The sequence below is a fragment of the Artemia sp. Qi Xiang Cuo genome, chromosome 16, assembly GCF_049724085.1.
Source record: "Artemia sp. Qi Xiang Cuo chromosome 16, ASM4972408v1, whole genome shotgun sequence".
Taxonomy (NCBI): Eukaryota; Metazoa; Arthropoda; class Branchiopoda; order Anostraca; family Artemiidae; genus Artemia; species Artemia sp. Qi Xiang Cuo.
The window spans coordinates 13,318,245-13,336,082 of record NC_142809.1 but is presented as its reverse complement, the minus strand read 5'-3'; the positions used below and the strand labels follow the sequence as shown (position 1 = coordinate 13,336,082).

Below are 17,838 nucleotides of genomic sequence, written 5' to 3'. Positions count from 1 at the left end.
TAAGATGAAAGTGAAAACGTCATTTGATTATTGGACATTCAAATAATACTTGTTCTATCGTTTCATCAATAATACATATAGGATCTGGAGAATTTAATTTTGAAACTTTAAGGATTCAATTTAAACAACAATGAGAGTCATAACTTGAGCTAAATGATAAGATGGGTGACATTTTAAAGCAGCAATAAGGCCGTAAAAAAGAGTGAAAATTTTTAGTGACTACGGTTGAACAGTCACTTTAAATACTTGAGCCCAAGGGGTCATGCAGTGTCCTCCACCTGTTGTAAATCTCGGAGTGCCACGCTATTCCGCCACACGCGGCACAGTCCCTGAAACACCTGGCACAGTTCCACCATGATTGGTTCGCACAACCTGATGTACATGATCGCTGAAAGTCGGCAACCCTTTGCTCGAGCCAGAACCCATAATGGTACTTTTTAAAAATTTAGCACTGAAATAAAAATTACTGAAATGCTATCCGATTTTGAATCTGCTATGAATTTATAAACAACTTAGACATATCTGCTATTCATTCTCGAAAGACTTTAGATGCAGGGTTGCCAACACGGTTAGTTCCTAAAGTGCTAATAATTGCACAAATGTGCGTGCTACAAAGCGATTTTTGGTGCTATAGTAAAAAAAATTGAATGTAATGTAGCTAAAGTAGCACTTTTGTGCTACAGGTGGCAAGCCTGAGCACGTGCCACAGTGCTACACATAATGAAATAGTGCTAAAATACCACTTTCGTGCTAAAGGGGGCAACCCTATTTCAAAGACCGGAGAAATATTCTGCCCGTTCAACAGACGCATTAATTTATAACAGCCTAAAGACAGCAATTGTTCTGGCGAGCTTCTTCCGTTTTTTCTTACCACCATACACCTTACCACCATACATACCACCAGCTAATGCTACCTAAAGGCCTATTCACAATGAGATTTTTCAAACACGGATATTTGGCTAACACGCATATTATGAATTTTAGAAGAAATATGGGAAGCCGAAGGGATTTGAAGAAATTAGTATTTGAATAAATATGTCAAATATAGCTACTTATAGCCTATAGCGGTTTGTGCACTTTCAACAGCAGTTATCTATATTGTAAAACACTTTGATATGTTTATTCATGAAAAGAACGTTCATAATAAAGATACATCACGCAAAACAGTATTCTCACATCTTCATGAATTTTCTTCAATTTTTATTTCAGCTGCGGAATTTAAAAGAGAACAAAAATTAAGAACAAGAAAAACAACTGAGGAATAAAAAATAGAACAGCATTAATAAAGACAACATGGCTTCAGTCAGGGCAGGGGAGGGTGACGCTAGATCAAGGGCGGATCCTGGATTTTTTAGGGGGGGGGGCACAAAATAGGTTAATCCGAAAAAAATTTTTTAGAGGGGGGGCAAAATAGGTTGATGTAGATAATTTCGGAGACCACACTGCCTTTCCATGACGATAAAATAAAAGTTCAAAATAGGGATAAAATCCTTTTTAATAGACAGTGTACAGAAATTCACAAAAAATACCAGATATTTCGGTCACATATAGAGTGACCGTCATCAGTAGTAAAACAGTAGTTTTACTACTGATGACGGTCTCCCCTCCCCCTTTGGATTCGCCACTGCGCTAGATGTTTTCACCCGCTTAGATTTTTTAAAAATAACTTTTTTGGTATTTCCATATAAAAATACTTTTTTGCAGGTATTTTTGTTGAAAAAAAGAATTATTCCCCTAGATTTTGAAAAATGCATTCCACTCACCCCCACCACCCCATGCATTTTTGTGAACTGGCACGCTTGGCAGTAACACTTTATTCTCAATTTCTCCATGTTCTCCAAGGGTTTGATAAAAAATGCAATCTTTGTGGGTAGATATTTTCTTAAATCTAGGAAACCCAAGACTAAAACCCTTTGTGATGGCTGAAGTATCTTGAGAAGGCAACTTAGAACTATGAACTAACTAATTTATTAGAAACCTGCTTAAAACAGCAGAAACAAGCTAAGCAATGAAAGAAAAACTAAATTCAAGTAGCTTTTAAAGATACAACAAAACATACTGCAACGATACACCCCCCCCCCCAAAAAAAAGCATTGAGAAGGAGCGTTAAAAAAAATATTCCAGAAGCAAAAATATGCTTTTTTCATGCTAATGTTCTTCAGTTTTTTTTTTCAAAGACTGTTTCTAGAAAATATATACAGAATTTGGAAAAATTATTCCCGAAAATTCGAAAATCAAACGTCTAAATATCATTTTCAAGCTATTCTTCCAAAAAGGGTTTCATTTAAGAAGGCACCCAAGACACAATGGAATTCCTTTTAATTTCTGATGCGAAAAAAAAACAACAACAAAAACACGCATGGATAAAAAACGAAAACAGAAAGAAACAGAATACAAGCATCTTCCTCAAGTCTAAAGCGTCCACACTTCAGAGCCATATTTAACCGCTATGATAACCATGGCTTCAAGATTCCTAATCTTAGCTTTAAAATCTATTTGTATTCGTTCCTTTAAAAAGCTATCGTAGCACTCGAAATGAAAGCTAAATCATACTACTTTTATCACTATTTTGATTGCACAAAGGCTTGAAGAAATTGGGAGGATAGATCGGTGTTTTACGTTTCCTAATATCGCTTTTCAGAATTTCGTTATTAGATTATGTCTTCAATCGATCAAAGCGGGGCTTTAAAACTTAAGGGTACTTTCTTAGTTTCTATAGTTGGGTCCTAGCATAATTTTAGCTTTTAGATTATCTAGCTATTCTTCGAAACTTTTTTCAACTTCGAATAGCCCTATCTGTCGATATAGTTATCCTGAAGATAGGAGGTCAATCTGAATTGAACCCCTTTGCTTAGCCTGCGATGACTTGGTCAATTGTCTCGCTACCTAAATTTACCTCATCTATTCCCGATTTAAGCAACTCCTGGTTATCCGTTTATATACAAGGGTAACGGCTTTCTGTTTGTTCAAATGAATCTTTTATATTTCAAATGTTCCTGAGACGCGAGACCTTAGTTGGATGTCATGTTTGACGTAATGTTTTAAAGTGCCCCTTCCCCCCCTGAAAAAAAGTGATATAAGAATATAAATCTTTTGATTATACAAGCGATTGAAAAACCCCAGTCATACTTGGACTGATAAAAAATCCTCAAAACTACTAAAATTTCCTTTATTCCACTAAAATTTGTAGTGAAATGAATACTCAAGTGAAATGAAAAAGTCAAATCATCTGCAAAATCTAGAAATATACCTCAGTATTTGATACCATGTTGTCCTGTAGGCTTTGCTATGTCCCTTAGGACATAGTCGGTATAACAAGCTTTATTTAAATATTACATTACCTGAAGTTCTTCATTCAATGCTCTGTCTGAAAAGCAATAGCTACCGTAGCTTTCGTGTCCCATCCCCCCCCCCCTAATGAGACCATATATAGCTTAATGCTATCTAAGACCATCCAGGGTATTCAACATAATAAAAGGGGGCCTGACATTAGCTATGGAATTTTAGGCTTAAGATATAAATCAAAAATAATAATCTCTATAGGGCCTGTGCCGTCATCCTCAGCCTTCTTGAGTCTGATGGCACTGGCCGTGGCACATGTTTAATCTCTTATTTAAAATATATATTGTAACCATTTAAATCTTATAAATGAATCTCTTAAACTAATTTTAATCTATTAAATAAAATCTCTAATAAAAAAAAAAAAAAGAAACTTTGTTACTGAAATCGTTCACGAAGTTTTATTTTTAGAGTTATTTTTTGAATTAGTAACCTTTTAGTGCTATTGGCAATCCTATTATAATGATGATGTGGTAATGGTAATATTACAAAAAACCCAACACTCAACCAATTGATAACCCCGTTTCTTACCGTAACTCCAGCAGTATTATTGGAATACAGAACACTAATCACCTTAGCATGTAAGTCTGTTATCAGAGTCAACTGACTAGTTGTGTGAGTTTAGCTCACAACTATTGAGTTAAAGTCAACTCACTAGTTGTGAAACCTGAATTCTACGTTATGCAAGGATTTCCAATCTGTATAACAAAAGTTACCATCTTTAGCCGTGCCCTATATTATTGTACTGTATACGAGAAAGAGTAATGGACCAAGGACTGAGCCCTGAGGAACTCCACATTTTACAGGATAGACTCCGCTAACTATGTCATCTATCATTACTTTAGTTGACCTTCCATACAAGTATGATTTAAGCCGTGCCCGGATATTATTAGCAATTGAAGCAAAAATAGGTTTTTTTTTAATCATTAAAACACAAAAAGGCAAAATATTGCAATGCAAAACGTGGAATACTAAGTGGGATAGTTGCCTATTAATTCTGATCATCTCAATGAAAAAGTCAAGCTAATGGACCTTATTTCTAAGTGCAAAACCTCACCTAGAACTTCAAATTTAACTCGCTGCCTACCCCAAAAACGAAAAACTTTCAAGATTTAGATATCTAAAGAGTCAGCATGAGAAGACAGAGTTTAAAACTACTAGCAACACTGACAGTGTAGCGTCAAGGAGCTCCATTAAAAAACATTTTTATTTTCAAGAATTACTTTAAGTTGAAACGTAGTCCGTACAAGGTCATTCTAGGTTAGGCTGGGAAAATCTTGGCAGCTTAATTAGACGGGTTGACGTTAGGCAGGTAAGGCTAACGGGACAATATTCTGATTTTTATTACCCTCCATTCATTTCATTCATTCATTTCAACGAAAAGACATGCAGCAGTTTAAGTCAGGCTTAAAAAGAAACCATCAAACGCTAGATGGCGTTAGCTCTCCCTTTTCGACACTGTCTCCCATGCTCCGGCCTACCTTTTCAAAGCGCATGCCTAAGCAAAAGCACGTAATGAGACAGCTAAGGCAAAGACCCAAATATAAATTAAAAAAAATATTATCGAGGACATTAAATAAAGCCACAAAGAACATACACCTTAAATGAAACTGCTGTTCAGTCAATTGCGTCTGTTTGATTATAATATCGGACAAGGAGTTTTTGAGTCAACAGGAAGTCGAGGCCCTGATTAGCAAGTAATCGTAGGGACGAAGGGTGGAAGCAGAGCTTGCAATCCCCATGCAATGGTCTTTTATTGTGGGGGTACTTATATTTTGACGAGTTGTCATGTCAGTCACGTTTATGGAACAATATTATTAACTTGTAAAAACAATTTTTGAGATTAAGTAGATGATATAAGCTGGATTTTGGGGGTCAAGAATGTAAAAATATATTTAGACCTCGAAAATGGAGGTCTAGCAAGAAAATTAATTCTGAGGCACTGAAACGATATTAGATATTTTCTTTTTTAACCTACACTTCGTCATAAATAAAATTATACAAGCGACTCCCACTATCCCGGGAGTTTGAGATAGACCCAGCTTGAGGCAGGTCAAAGGGACCTTATGAAACAAACTTAATGACTAGCATTTCATACCTTCGGAGTTGATACCCCTTTGCTAGTTTGAATCAAAGAGAATTTATGTACATGATGTATGAAGAATTCGGAGGTTACGAAATGAAAAATATTTTTATAAACTCTAAAAGTCAAAGTCTAACGGAGAAATAGTCGTAAAAGGGGCATTAAAAGCCATAAAAGGCCATAAAAAGGGTAATAGTTAGTTTCTGTGTTCCTTTACGTCATCAAAAATAAAGTAACTCCCATAATCCCAGGAATTTGAGGGGACCTTAAGGAATATGGACCTTATGGTCGGAGGAACCTTTTGAAATAAACTTGATGACTTCTACTCAATACCTTCTGAGTTAAAGCAAGTAGTGTCTCGTACGGCATATCTTTGTATTTCGCACTTTGTGCCCTAAACCTACGAAGAGGTATCTTGGCCACTCGTCATCTGAACACATCCAAGCTACAAAAATAGTTATCAGGCAAGCACACGCGCATAAATTTTTTGGGGGATCCAATAACAGAGAAAAAAAGAATGATAATTTGAATAAGATGCGCCAATAAATTCGGTAAAATTTAGGATATTGGCGCTACCAAGGGTTTCGTCCCTGTTACCTGGGTATTGGTAGAAAAATAATACAGCCATTAAAAGTAGGGATGTAAAACCACAACGTGAAAAGCAACTTCAAACTTTAAACAAAAAAGATTGGCTTGCACTAACAGTAGGAGTAAAATATGCAAAAGAAAAAAAAAATGGAAAAAATGGCACTTACGACATTTAACAATGTAATCGATCAGTTCTTTTGTAGTTAAAAAGTGGGCACAACAATAGAAAGAGCAAACAGGACGGATATAAGAAATGCAATTGGCACATATAAGAAATAAAAAATACAAAGGAAATGAGAAAACAGAAAACAGCAACAAAAAAGAAAAGAAAAGAGACGAACACAATAAATGGAAATTAGCACAAGACGAAGAAATAGAAGAAGAAGAACATAAAAGAAAAGAGCGACGGAAAAGAAAAAAAAACAGACGAATACAAGAAATAGAAACTAGCACACAAAAATACACGGCAATATTAAAGCAATACTGAATTTTAAGCCTATATAAAAGTATCTCTATAGAAATGGACAACAGGTAAATCCAAGTTTATGCCTGATATCTTGTACCCCCCCTTCCCTACTAAAACATTAAATAAACAATACAATGAGTCATAAACAATATAACGATTATTCAACAAAAAGCAATATGACAGATAACCAACTTTTCTTAAGCTTTACCACTTAATACAACACTGATTCAGCAAGAAATTGTCTCCTTCTAAAGAAAAGTAATTGAGAGCAAATAACTACATATAAAAAAATGCATTAAGATTATATGTAATGAGGCGGCAAAGAGAAAGACATGTTTCTTTCACTGACTTTTTAATTTTATTTTGCTCAATATTTCGCAGTTCTCATTATATATTTTAATCGGCCGATCTTTATTGTTTTTCCCTCATGAGCTTAGGTTATTTTTTTATTATAATTTATTTTTTTATTCATTTTACCTTTTTTTTATTGGCTATGTGCTCTGGTTTTTTATTCTGCTGGCTGAAATTACAGCCTGGTATCTGGTATCAGTCAAAAGTAACATTGAACACACGCTGAGACGTCTCAGCGTGTGCAAATTTAATGACATATTGCAAATATAATCACTAGTATTTGCCAATAGCCAATTTGCCAATAGTTTCTTGTGATTGTAAAAAAAAAGGTAATATGAATAAAAAAATAAAGAATTACTCAAAGACTTTTACTCAAAATAATTTGAGTAAATAATTACTCGAAGACTCTAAGACATAAGACAATTGCTCAAAGATTTTTTTGGGGGGTGTTACACAAAAAAAAAACGCATAAAAAATTGTATATATCCATTTTTGTTACGTTTTTATTAGTCCGACAAATATTTCAGAGAGGGTTCAAACCTCCCTAGCCCCCCCTGGGTAAGGCAGCCACTTAATTCAAACTGGCCGTTTTGTGGACATGTCTTAATCTATATTATTTGTCTAGAAATTGAAATTATAAAATCAACTGACTACTAAAATCCGAAAGAGGAGAAAATAGGAATATAGAAATATAAATATAGAAATATAAATATATAGAAATATAGAAATATAAGTGGTAAAAAGAGAACTAGACAATTTCTTAATTTGTTAATGCTACAGCAAACAAACCTGCAATTTCAGCGTATCAGCAGAAATTTTTTAAAAATATTAAAAATGTTTTTAAATGGCTAAAATTACCAAGTTTGGTGCTCCTGGACAATCCTGACTACTTTATTTGTACATCCTTTACTGGCATAGTTGACAAGATTATTCTAGTTTAAATAAACCCTTTTCGTTTAAGATAGTTATACACCTAAGTAACTTACAGCCTTTCCCCCAGGGACTATATGGGGTCATGTTATCCCCAAAGATGTCTTTGGGGATATTCCCAGATATATTTGAGGAAAAAATGGGCGTGGGGGGGGGGGGGGCTAGTTGCCCTAAAAGAAAGGCTGCTTATCCCAGAACGTTCCACACTAGAATGTTTCCTTTTAGCGCTAACTATGGTGGGGTGTTAGGCGAGAGGTTGTTCCTCTTTGACCTCCACTAAAAACCGTTTATCTCGAAGTTCAGAAACGAGAAAAATTCCAAGGACTTTTCTCGAAAAAAGGCTGTCCTTTTGAGTATTTTTTTTTTACAGTTTGGTTTTTATTACATAATTTTTTTTTTGCCAACAAAAACCATTTCGACGATAATCCTTCAAATTATCTTTAAAACACCGATAGTTAGTAGCATTTTAGGAACCAGTATTTTATTTCATATTTAATCGTAAACATCTTTTGCAACTATCTAAAATTAAATTTAATTTATGTTGCAATAGCATTCAGTTCTTTGACATCAGTGTTGCCATACAACATCACCAAAAGCTGAAAGCAGAATTTAGAAGTGTTTGAACAGAAAAAAGAACACTGGGAATTTTTTTTCTGCGGGAGATGAATTCAGTTTCCGGATTCTAAATTGTTGTTACACGAGAGTTTAGTTTTAAACTTCATACCAGTATATTTCATATATCAAAGTCATTGTATTTATCGAAACATCTTTGACAACGCTGGCGAAATAGTATTAAGTACTGCCGCTGGATTGCTAGTGTGACATGGCCACTTGCGTGTCTTATTAAATATAATCTTTGGATTACAAAACAAATTTCTAATCAAACGGACAAAAGACAAATTGAAACAAATACCTAAAAACCCTTAAAAACAACACCGTTTAGATCCCCAAAACAAAATAACAACTATCACAGATTTCAGCTCCAATATATCTTGACGTCACAACGCTGTCAAACATCGGTTACCTTCTTTTCAGCTTCAATTAGTTCTTCCATATCAGGACTCCTTAACGATTCCTTCTTTGGTGAAACACCGTAAAAATAAGTCGCACATATAACCATCAAAGCTCCAATTATGAACACTAAACTGAATTTGAAGTCGTTTAAAATGAAATACGAACAAATTGATGAAAGGATGATCGATATCGATGTGGCAAAACCTTTAAGGATGTTGTCAGCGTACTTCATAGTAGCGGCAATAACAAGACCACCAAATGCCTAATAAGTAAAATTTAAGTTAAAATTAATATAATTTAATTAATAAAATTATTAATTTTATTACTAAAACAATTTTACTAATGAATTACGTTAATCTAATTAATTAAATTAATTAATTAGTTTACTTAATTTAAATTAGTTTATTTATTTATATTAATTAAATTAATTTCAATATATTAATTTAGTATATTTATTTCATATAGTAAAATTGTTTTATTAACAAAATTCATCAAATTCAATGTCTATTAATATATTCTTTATATTTCATATAAACAAATTAATTATTGATTAAAAATTAATCAAGTATTAAATTGATACAGTTCAATATAGAAGGCGAATATATTAGTATATTCAAATTAAATATATTCATTTAAATCCATTAAATAGATATACGTATAGTCAAAAAATCGGCTACATGGAGGAGCTATATGTACACCTAGAGTCAATAATTTCTTAGACCACGCTGCCTTTCTATTGCTACATATTATAATTTATCATTTATCATTCATGTTGATCGTATTTGTGCTACTTGCACAAATTGGAAGTTATTAAGATACTTCATTACCAAACTCCAACCGTATCAGAAACTGTGTACCAGCTGGACTATTTGCATGCTGATATAGGAAGTTATTAAGATATTACCAAACTCCAATTGTACCAGAGATATCCTGATTTGTCATTTTGTTGATCATATTCGTGTTATTTGCATGGTGATATTAAAAGTTATTAAGATGTGAGTTTTGTTTACTGTTTTTATTTTTTGTTTCCCTTTTTTATATGTTGTGTTTAATTTAGTTCAATTAATTTTGTTTTTTTATTTTTTGTTTCCTTTTTTTATATGTTGTGTTTAATTTAGTTCAATTAATTTTGTTTTTTTATTTTTTGTTTCCTTTTTTTATATGTTGTGTTTAATTTAGTTCAATTAATTTTGTTTTTATTTTTTGTTTCCCTTTTTTATATGTTGTGTTTAATTTAGTTCAATTAATTTTGTTTTTTTATTTTTTGTTTCCCTTTTTTATATGTTGTGTTTAATTTAGTTCAATTAATTTTGTTTTTTTATTTTTTGTGTCCCTTTCTTATATTTTGTGTTTAATTTAGTTCAATTAATTTTGTTTTTTTATTTTTTGTTTCCCTTTCTTATATGTTGTGTTTAATTTAGTTCAATTAATTTTGTTTTTTTATTTTTTTTTTCCATTTCTTATATGTTGTGTTTATTTTAGTTCAATTAATTTTGTTTTTTTTTGTGGCCGAAATATTCGGATTCTTTTATTATTTAAAGTCTGTTCTTTTTTTTTGTCTTGTCCACTGCTTTGTTTAAAATATTACACCCATTTTCACTATATTTTCATTTATTTAATTCTGCACTATAGTCGAAAGAACTTCAACGTAAGAATTCAGAAACTTATCCTGAAGATGTATTTCTTCGGTGTAAAATCTGACCACCTCCCACAAGAGGTTACGAAGGTGGTCAGATTTGCGTACAATTAAATAATCCCCTGATTTTTTTTTTTTTTTTTAAATAAGGAAAACCAGAGACGGTGTTAGGGGGGCAAAGGGGGCATTTGCCCCGGCGCAGAAATTTTAGGGGCATATAATTTCAAATAAATAATCTAAAGGTTATGATCATTTTGTAATTGTTGACATTTTATTCATATTAAATAAAGTAGAGGGCGCAGTTGGCAGTAAATATAAGCGAATTGAATCCAAAATTCTCATTTTTCCCAAACCTTCATCACCGTTCCTAGCAGGGTAATTAATAAGATAATTAATAATTTGGCAGTGGCTAAAGTAAGAAAAATCAGATTTAAATAAATGAAAAATTGGGTAATAAATGAAAACTTAGTTAAAATTTGACCGGAAAATTTTTGCGAGACTTGATGAGTCTCTTTCTTAATAGAAAGCTGTATAATAGAAAGTTCTTAATAGAAAGCTGTATAATAGAAAGTTAAATAGAAAACTCTGTATATTGAAGAATTTCTCAAATTAAGTTGCAGCGTTCCTTACATCTTAATTGGTGCATAGTTATTTCACCAGAAAACACCCCAACGCAGAAAAATAACCCTTGAAAGTGTCCCCCCCACACAAAAAATACACCCCCCACTGAAAGTAACCCCCGCAGGAAAAAAAAACCTTCCTTGGAAAATGCCCTCGCGGAAAATTGCGTTGAGAGGTAAGGCCCACAGGAAAAAGAACAGGCTACAGGGAGATGGCAAATATAACAAATTATAACAAAACAAGGTGATTGACATCAAGTACAAGTCTCGCAAAATCTTGAAAATTTTGAAGATTTTACCCCGGGCGCAAGAAAGGCCAGAGCCCCAAGTGAGGAAACCTTACCTGCACAAAGACAATAGTCCAGACAACAGGAGTGTACCCAAAAAAGAAGCCAAATTCCCTAATGTTCTTCAAGGACAGCATAACACCAAGAGATCCAAAAATTAATGAAAACACCCCAAGTTGCAAGTTCCTAATAATAATCGATTTTTGATTTCCATGTTTCAACAACTTCTCATAAAAGACACCAGCAAAACCGCTTGATAAGCAAGAGATCAGCACTGTTACAAGGCCTATAATACTTTGATGAGATTGAAGTGAAGTGGCATCAGTAATTTTGGATGCACCAGTTGGCAGCTAGAAGAAAAGAAACACAAAATAAAATTAATCTGTAATTTTTGAAATTTATTTTTATTAAAATAAAGTAGAGGGGCATAATAGATGACAATAGAATAGGAGGCAGGGAGGGGCGCGGGCGCAGTTGGCAGAAAATATAAGCGAATTGAATCCAAAATTCTCATTTTTCCCAAACCTTCATCACCGTTCCTAGCAGGGTAATTAATAAGATAATTAATAATTTGGCAATGGCTAAAGAAAGAAAAATCAGATTTAAATAAATGAAAAATTGGGTAATAAATGAAAACTTAGTTAAAATTTGACCGGAAATTTATTTTCATTAAAATAAAGTAATGGGGCATAATAGATGACAATAGAATAGGAGGCAGGGAGGGGCGCTAATAACGATTTTGCCCCGGCTTAAAAAGACCAAAACCGCCACTGAGGGCTACCGGATACACTTCAGCCTATATAAACGTGATCGCACCCAAAGAGACCAGCAGAAATTTATCGAGGAGGGAAGAGGAGTATTTTGTAGAGGAGGGTAGAGAAGGAGTTTGTAGTAAAGGTTTAAATAAAGTATTTTAGCAATAAACAAAACGTCTATTTTTAATCTCAATTCTCGCATATTGCATCTATGTATAGTCTTCCCCAGCAGAGAGCTTCGCGGGACGGAAAGCCCTCTCTTTCGTGCCCTCTCCTTCTGATCAAACCTTTGTCAAAACCTCTAATTTTCTTGATCAAACTGCTCATCATGGGAGATAGAGAGAATCATGGAATTCTTAAGGAATTTCCCGGGCGACATCTGTATGTCTGCCTTTTCCTAAGGAAAGATTTAGCACAAGATCTTGAGCCTTCTTTTCCTGACCTCTCCTTCTCCTTTCTCATCTTTTTCCCCACGAGCCTCTTTCTCAGCCTGATCTGGGGCTTTCAATGGTAAGCCACATAAATTCCTTTTCAATTATTCACTAACTGAGTCGGAGCAAACTTTTTTTTCATCAAGGGGGGAGAAAAAAAAACACAAGATAAAAATAATCCCTCGATAAGTCATATATAAGGCTACCAGCACTTCAAGCCATCTAATCGTGATCATACCCAAATCGATCCGCAGAAATTTGTACAAGGGAGGAGGGGCAGGTATAAATATTTTCGGTTGAAGAAAACGTATAAAAAAGCATTTTTAACAATAACAAGAAACAAGATAACACGTGGACAGGCGATTTCTTTGGGATGGGGAGACTTAAGCTTTCTAGGTAAAGCACTGCCAATGCAGTGGTGGATCCAGGGGGGTAAGGGGGCGCCCCCCTAACGTCGTCTAAAGAAGTGTAATTTACTTAATTAACACAAGTTTGCGTTAATTAAACTTGCTCCTAACGCAAGTTTATCGGATCAACCTATTTTGCACCCCCTCCCCCCTCCCTAAAAAAAGTCCTGGATCCACCCCTGTGCCAATGTAAAATATACTATCTATTCAAATAAAAAAAAAAACACACACCCTAACAAGATACCCTATCAGATAAAAACATACCCTACCAGATAAAAATTATTGGTTCGCATTATCGCGAACTTACTTAAAATAAAAGATTCTGAAAAAAAATAAGAGAATTAACAACCATTCCACAATCCGAACAAGATCTGGATAAAATTTTGATATTTCATAATAAATATATTGATTAAAACGAAAAAAAAAAAAATATAAAATAATCAAAAATATTAATAGTAAATACTTACCTGAACACAAATAACCCCAGTCATCAAAATAAACAAGGCTACCCATTGACGTCCAGAGAGCTGCTTACCCAACAATAATACAGAAAAAAAGGCTGTAGTTAAAATCTTCAACTGGTAAGTTACCTAAAAAAAAATGAATCGTGTATTCATCACAGAATAAAAAATAAGGGGGGGGGGTCAAGAACAGCTGCAACTATTTTTTGCCTCTATTAAACAGTTTTTTCAACTCATTAGTTACTCTGAAATTTATTCCTAAAATGTAACAGGAATTAGACGATGAAATATTCACATGCAAAGGTAACTGGTACCAATGTAACTTGTAACTTACCATAAGGAAACTGACTTTGAGGCCAATGCCAAGGTCCCTTGAAGTCTTTTGACCATTTATATGTGAACTTTCATAACGTGTGCTTTTACATCTTACAGGGAAATGTTTTATGTTCCTTCTATCTTCCGTTTGACATGGAATTGCAAAACTTCAAAAACAATGTTTTCAGTGATGTAACGATTTAATTAATACCCAATGACTAATTAATACACAGAAACTGCTTTTCAAGATCCCTGAATTCCTTGTTTCCGTTTTGAGTCATTTTTTTTGTGGCCTCCCCTAAACGGCTTCCGTTGTTACGAACTCCCTACGGACATGAAGACATCCCTTACTGACTTTTCTTTGCCACCTCCATTTTTTGTCCGTTTTACAATAATTTTATGAATATAATTTTATAAATAAATATAACATTATATATAATTTTATAATATAATACAATTTTATTTAATAATTTCATAATAATAATTGTGTTACTGGTACTCAGTACAAGTTGAACTATAAATTTATCTTCAAAGGAGTTGATCTCTCGCTAGTTACGTTTGCGGATGACTTACTGAACCTTTCCTGCACTTTCCAAGGATGCTCTTCGTCTTTTGAACTTCTCCAACAAAAGCATGAGCACATTGGTTTGAGTTTTAATATTGATAAAACAGTTGTTTTACCATTTAACTATAAAGAAAATAGAAGTTCAAAAAGTCTATTTGGCTCTGATGTTCCTTTTCCTAGCAGCCTTACATACCTGGGTATGCCTACAGGGGCAAATCTGAAAGAAACTGCAAACCTGGCACAGAAAAATTATGCTAATAACATCCGGGCTGCGTATGCATCCCTGGCTCTAAACGTTTTGTATCTGAGTAGTTCAACGTCCTCAGTAATATAAAAGCCTAACACAGGCATGTACGCAGAAATTTGTTTTGGGGGGGGGGGCAAATCGTTCAAACCCATTATCCTGGGAGAAAAATCAGAAAATTATGGGAAAATAAAAAATCGTGAGATTTGGGGGGGGGGGGGGGCCGGGCCCGGAGGCCCCCCCCCTGCGTACGTCCCTGGCCTAACAGTTCCTTACCTTCTCACTCTTGCTTACGTTTGGTCTTTTCTTAACTGTGGTAAGAGAAAGCAAATTCACCGCCTTTATTTTGAATTTGCAAAGTATTTGATGGAACTGCCAACATGGATAGACCTCTTTTCTACAGAGAAAGTATTAATTGGTAAAACCCAGCTGGGGTTATTGAGAAGGGTATTTATGATTTTTCTACTGAATGCCAGAAGTCCTCTCGTTTTTGGTCATTTCTGTTTGTCCCGTGTTCTAAGTTGTGGAAGTATGTTTTTCTCTTTGTTGTTCCTTTTTTGTTTTTCTTGATTTTTATTCTGTTTTTTTTTTCTGGGCCCTACCCAGTTTTTTTGTGACGGGTTACTAATAACATGATGATGATGATTTCATTTACTGCTTCTATGGGCCATTTCCGTGAGCTAGTAAAGCCGATAGTTCTACCACCTCTCCATAAAAACAGGTATTGCACAGTTAGGTATTTTCAAAGAAGCCTACAGTGTTAAAGAGTTGCAGAGGAAAGTTATATACCTATAGTAAAGAACTTACTGGCGCGATTATGCATATTGGAAAAAACTAGCGGAACCCTTAAACAAGAACTTAAAGGCCAACTGTACCTAGGTATTGTACGAACCGGTCACCATCCATTTCAATTACAATTTTCATGAGCCATTTTTGTGGAGAAGTTGGAAAATTGGATAATTTTATCTAACTGATTTGATTTTTTTTATGACGGTGAAAGCTTTTCTTTTCATCTTCTTCTTCTTTCCAATCACAATTAACTGAACTAAAGCAAGTTTTAGGGTCAACAGAAACATACCAAGCTACATTATTACACCTTAATAAGTGAATAATCTGGCAGCTTGGTATTGGTCATTCGATACTTTAAGAATCGTTTTGTGAGTCTCAGCATCTCAAAGCCAAAGGCTAAATGTCTCAAAGGCCAAGGGCGCATTAGCGAATTTTCCCAAAATCTGCTACGGTCTGCTTAGTTGCACAAGGAGTTCTTTTTTCCGTTAAAAATTATATTTTCAATTTTTAGCAATTTTTCAAGACATATACGATTTCTTGCGTTGCCACTTAACCAATTCAAACAACCAGATTTCTTCTTCTCAATTTAGAGGTAGCATTCCCTAAATGTCACCCCCTAACTAACATTCCCCAGCACTCCCTGGCTAAGTAATATTTACTAAACCATCCTCAAATAGATTCTTCACACTCCTTGGACAATTAGAAAAACTTAGAGTTATATCAATCAAAATTTTGTTTGTTTCGTTGAAGCCTAAAATAAAATCGGAAACATTTCAACTTCTAATTAATTTTTGTTAGAGCCAAAAGCTTTAACCAGGACCATGGTTACTAAAAAAGTTCGGAAAGTTTGATCTAACCACCAGAAAAATATTTATTTACTTACTTGAAATGTGCAGCATCCAAATTTGATATGGTCACTATACAAGGCCATTAGAAATGGTCTACCCTCATCAATAGTAGACAGCCCAGAGGTCGTTTCATTCAAGAAAGAGCTTGATAATTTTCAATGACTTAATATGCTTTCTAGCTTCTCATTCCGAAAAAATATTTATTTACTTACTTGAAATGTGCAGCATCCAAATTTGATATGGCCACTATATAAGGCCATCAGAAATGGTCTAACCTCATCAATGTGGCAGCATCCAAATTTGATATGGCCACTATACAAGGCCACCGGAAATGGCCACTGGAAAAATATTTATTTACTTACTTGAAATGTGGCAGCATCCAAATTTGATATGGCTACTGTACAAGGCCACCAGAAATGGTCTACCCTCATCAATAGTAGACAGCCCAGAGGTCGTTTCATTCAAGAAAGAGCTTGATAATTTTCAATGACTTGATATGCTTTCTAGTTTCTCATTCCGGAAAAATATTTATTTACTTACTTGAAATGTGCAGCATCCAAATTTGATATGGCCACTATATAAGGCCACCAGAAATGGTCTACTCTCATCAATGTGGCAGCATCCAAATTTGATATGGCCACCAGAAATGACCACCGGAAAATATTTATTTACTTACTTGAAATGTGGCAGCATCCAAATTTGATATGGCCAAAATACAAGGCCACCGGAAATGACCACCGAAAAAATATTTATATACTTACTTGAAACGTGGCAGCATCCAAATTTGACATGGCCACTATACAAGGCCACCGGAAACGACAACCGTGAAAATATTTATTTACTTACTTGAAATGTGGCAGCATCCAAATTTGATATGGCCACTATAAGAAGAGTATTTTGTAAGGTATATAATGCGCTTGGAAGGGATAACTTCATTGTTTCATATTTATTTGCAATTACTTCTTTGTAGAAAACTTCCACTGATTTAGATAACAACCAACCTAAAAAAGATAAAATAAAATCATTTGAGCCAGAGTCATAGGATTGTGTTAGCCTGAATTAAGCCATTAATGTAGTCATCAATGAATGAATTGATTGACTGATAAAAAAACTGAAAGAAATTTCACAGCATCTGATTTACTTAGAACGTTTGTTGTTTTCCCCCTCAAAATAATTCGTTTTTTAATCTAACTCCTTTTATTCATCTTTACAGACTCAGCAACACAAAACACACAAAAAACGACTAAATGTCTCAATAAAGGAATGATAATATGATAGACTCAAAATTGTAGACCACATGTATTGTGAAAAATGCATTTTTCAAAATCTAGAGGGCGGTGTAACTTTTTAATGAAAAAACCCCAAAAAAGGGCATTTTTCAATTAAAAAAAATAGTTTTTCTTAATCTTGAAGGAGGAGGAAAAAATCTAAAAAGAAAATACCCCCCTTCTAATTGGCGCCACTGCATTAGCAGTAAAGAAGTGGGCTAAAATTCTAATTTGAATAATCTGCTTTGGTTTGTTGGCAAAAGCAGGTTCCCCAAAAATAATTGTCTGTATACCTTCATCGCTGGTTTTGTCACCATTAACAATTACCGATTTTTCGATGGGAGAGGGGGCGCAAGCATAACTATCTTGTGTCCAACAGAAGTTTTTTTTAACTATTTTGCTAGGACTTATACTAAATACCAGTCACTTGGTATGCATTTG

The 17,838-nt window shown here is 34.2% G+C and overlaps 1 protein-coding gene across 2 annotated transcripts in view; it reads right to left on the bottom strand.

Annotated features, from left to right (window-relative positions):
- Nucleotides 1–881: 881 nt before the first annotated feature.
- The window catches only part of LOC148942585 (UDP-N-acetylglucosamine transporter-like), a 43,322-nt gene continuing 26,365 nt past the window's right edge, over nt 882–17,838 (bottom strand). Inside the window, exons 3-7 of one of the 2 annotated variants that reach the window (XM_089102038.1) lie at nt 16,976–17,130; nt 13,375–13,497; nt 11,371–11,664; nt 8,782–9,033; nt 882–1,209 (exon numbers count right to left, since the gene is read on the bottom strand). In XM_089102038.1, coding sequence (XP_088958164.1) covers nt 1,201–1,209; nt 8,782–9,033; nt 11,371–11,664; nt 13,375–13,497; nt 16,976–17,130 — 833 coding nt within the window. In that variant the 3' untranslated portion in view covers nt 882–1,200. Of the gene's footprint in view, nt 1,210–3,451; nt 9,034–11,370; nt 11,665–13,374; nt 13,498–16,975; nt 17,131–17,838 lie in introns of those variants that run through there. The other variant, XM_089102037.1, reaches the window with a different exon arrangement.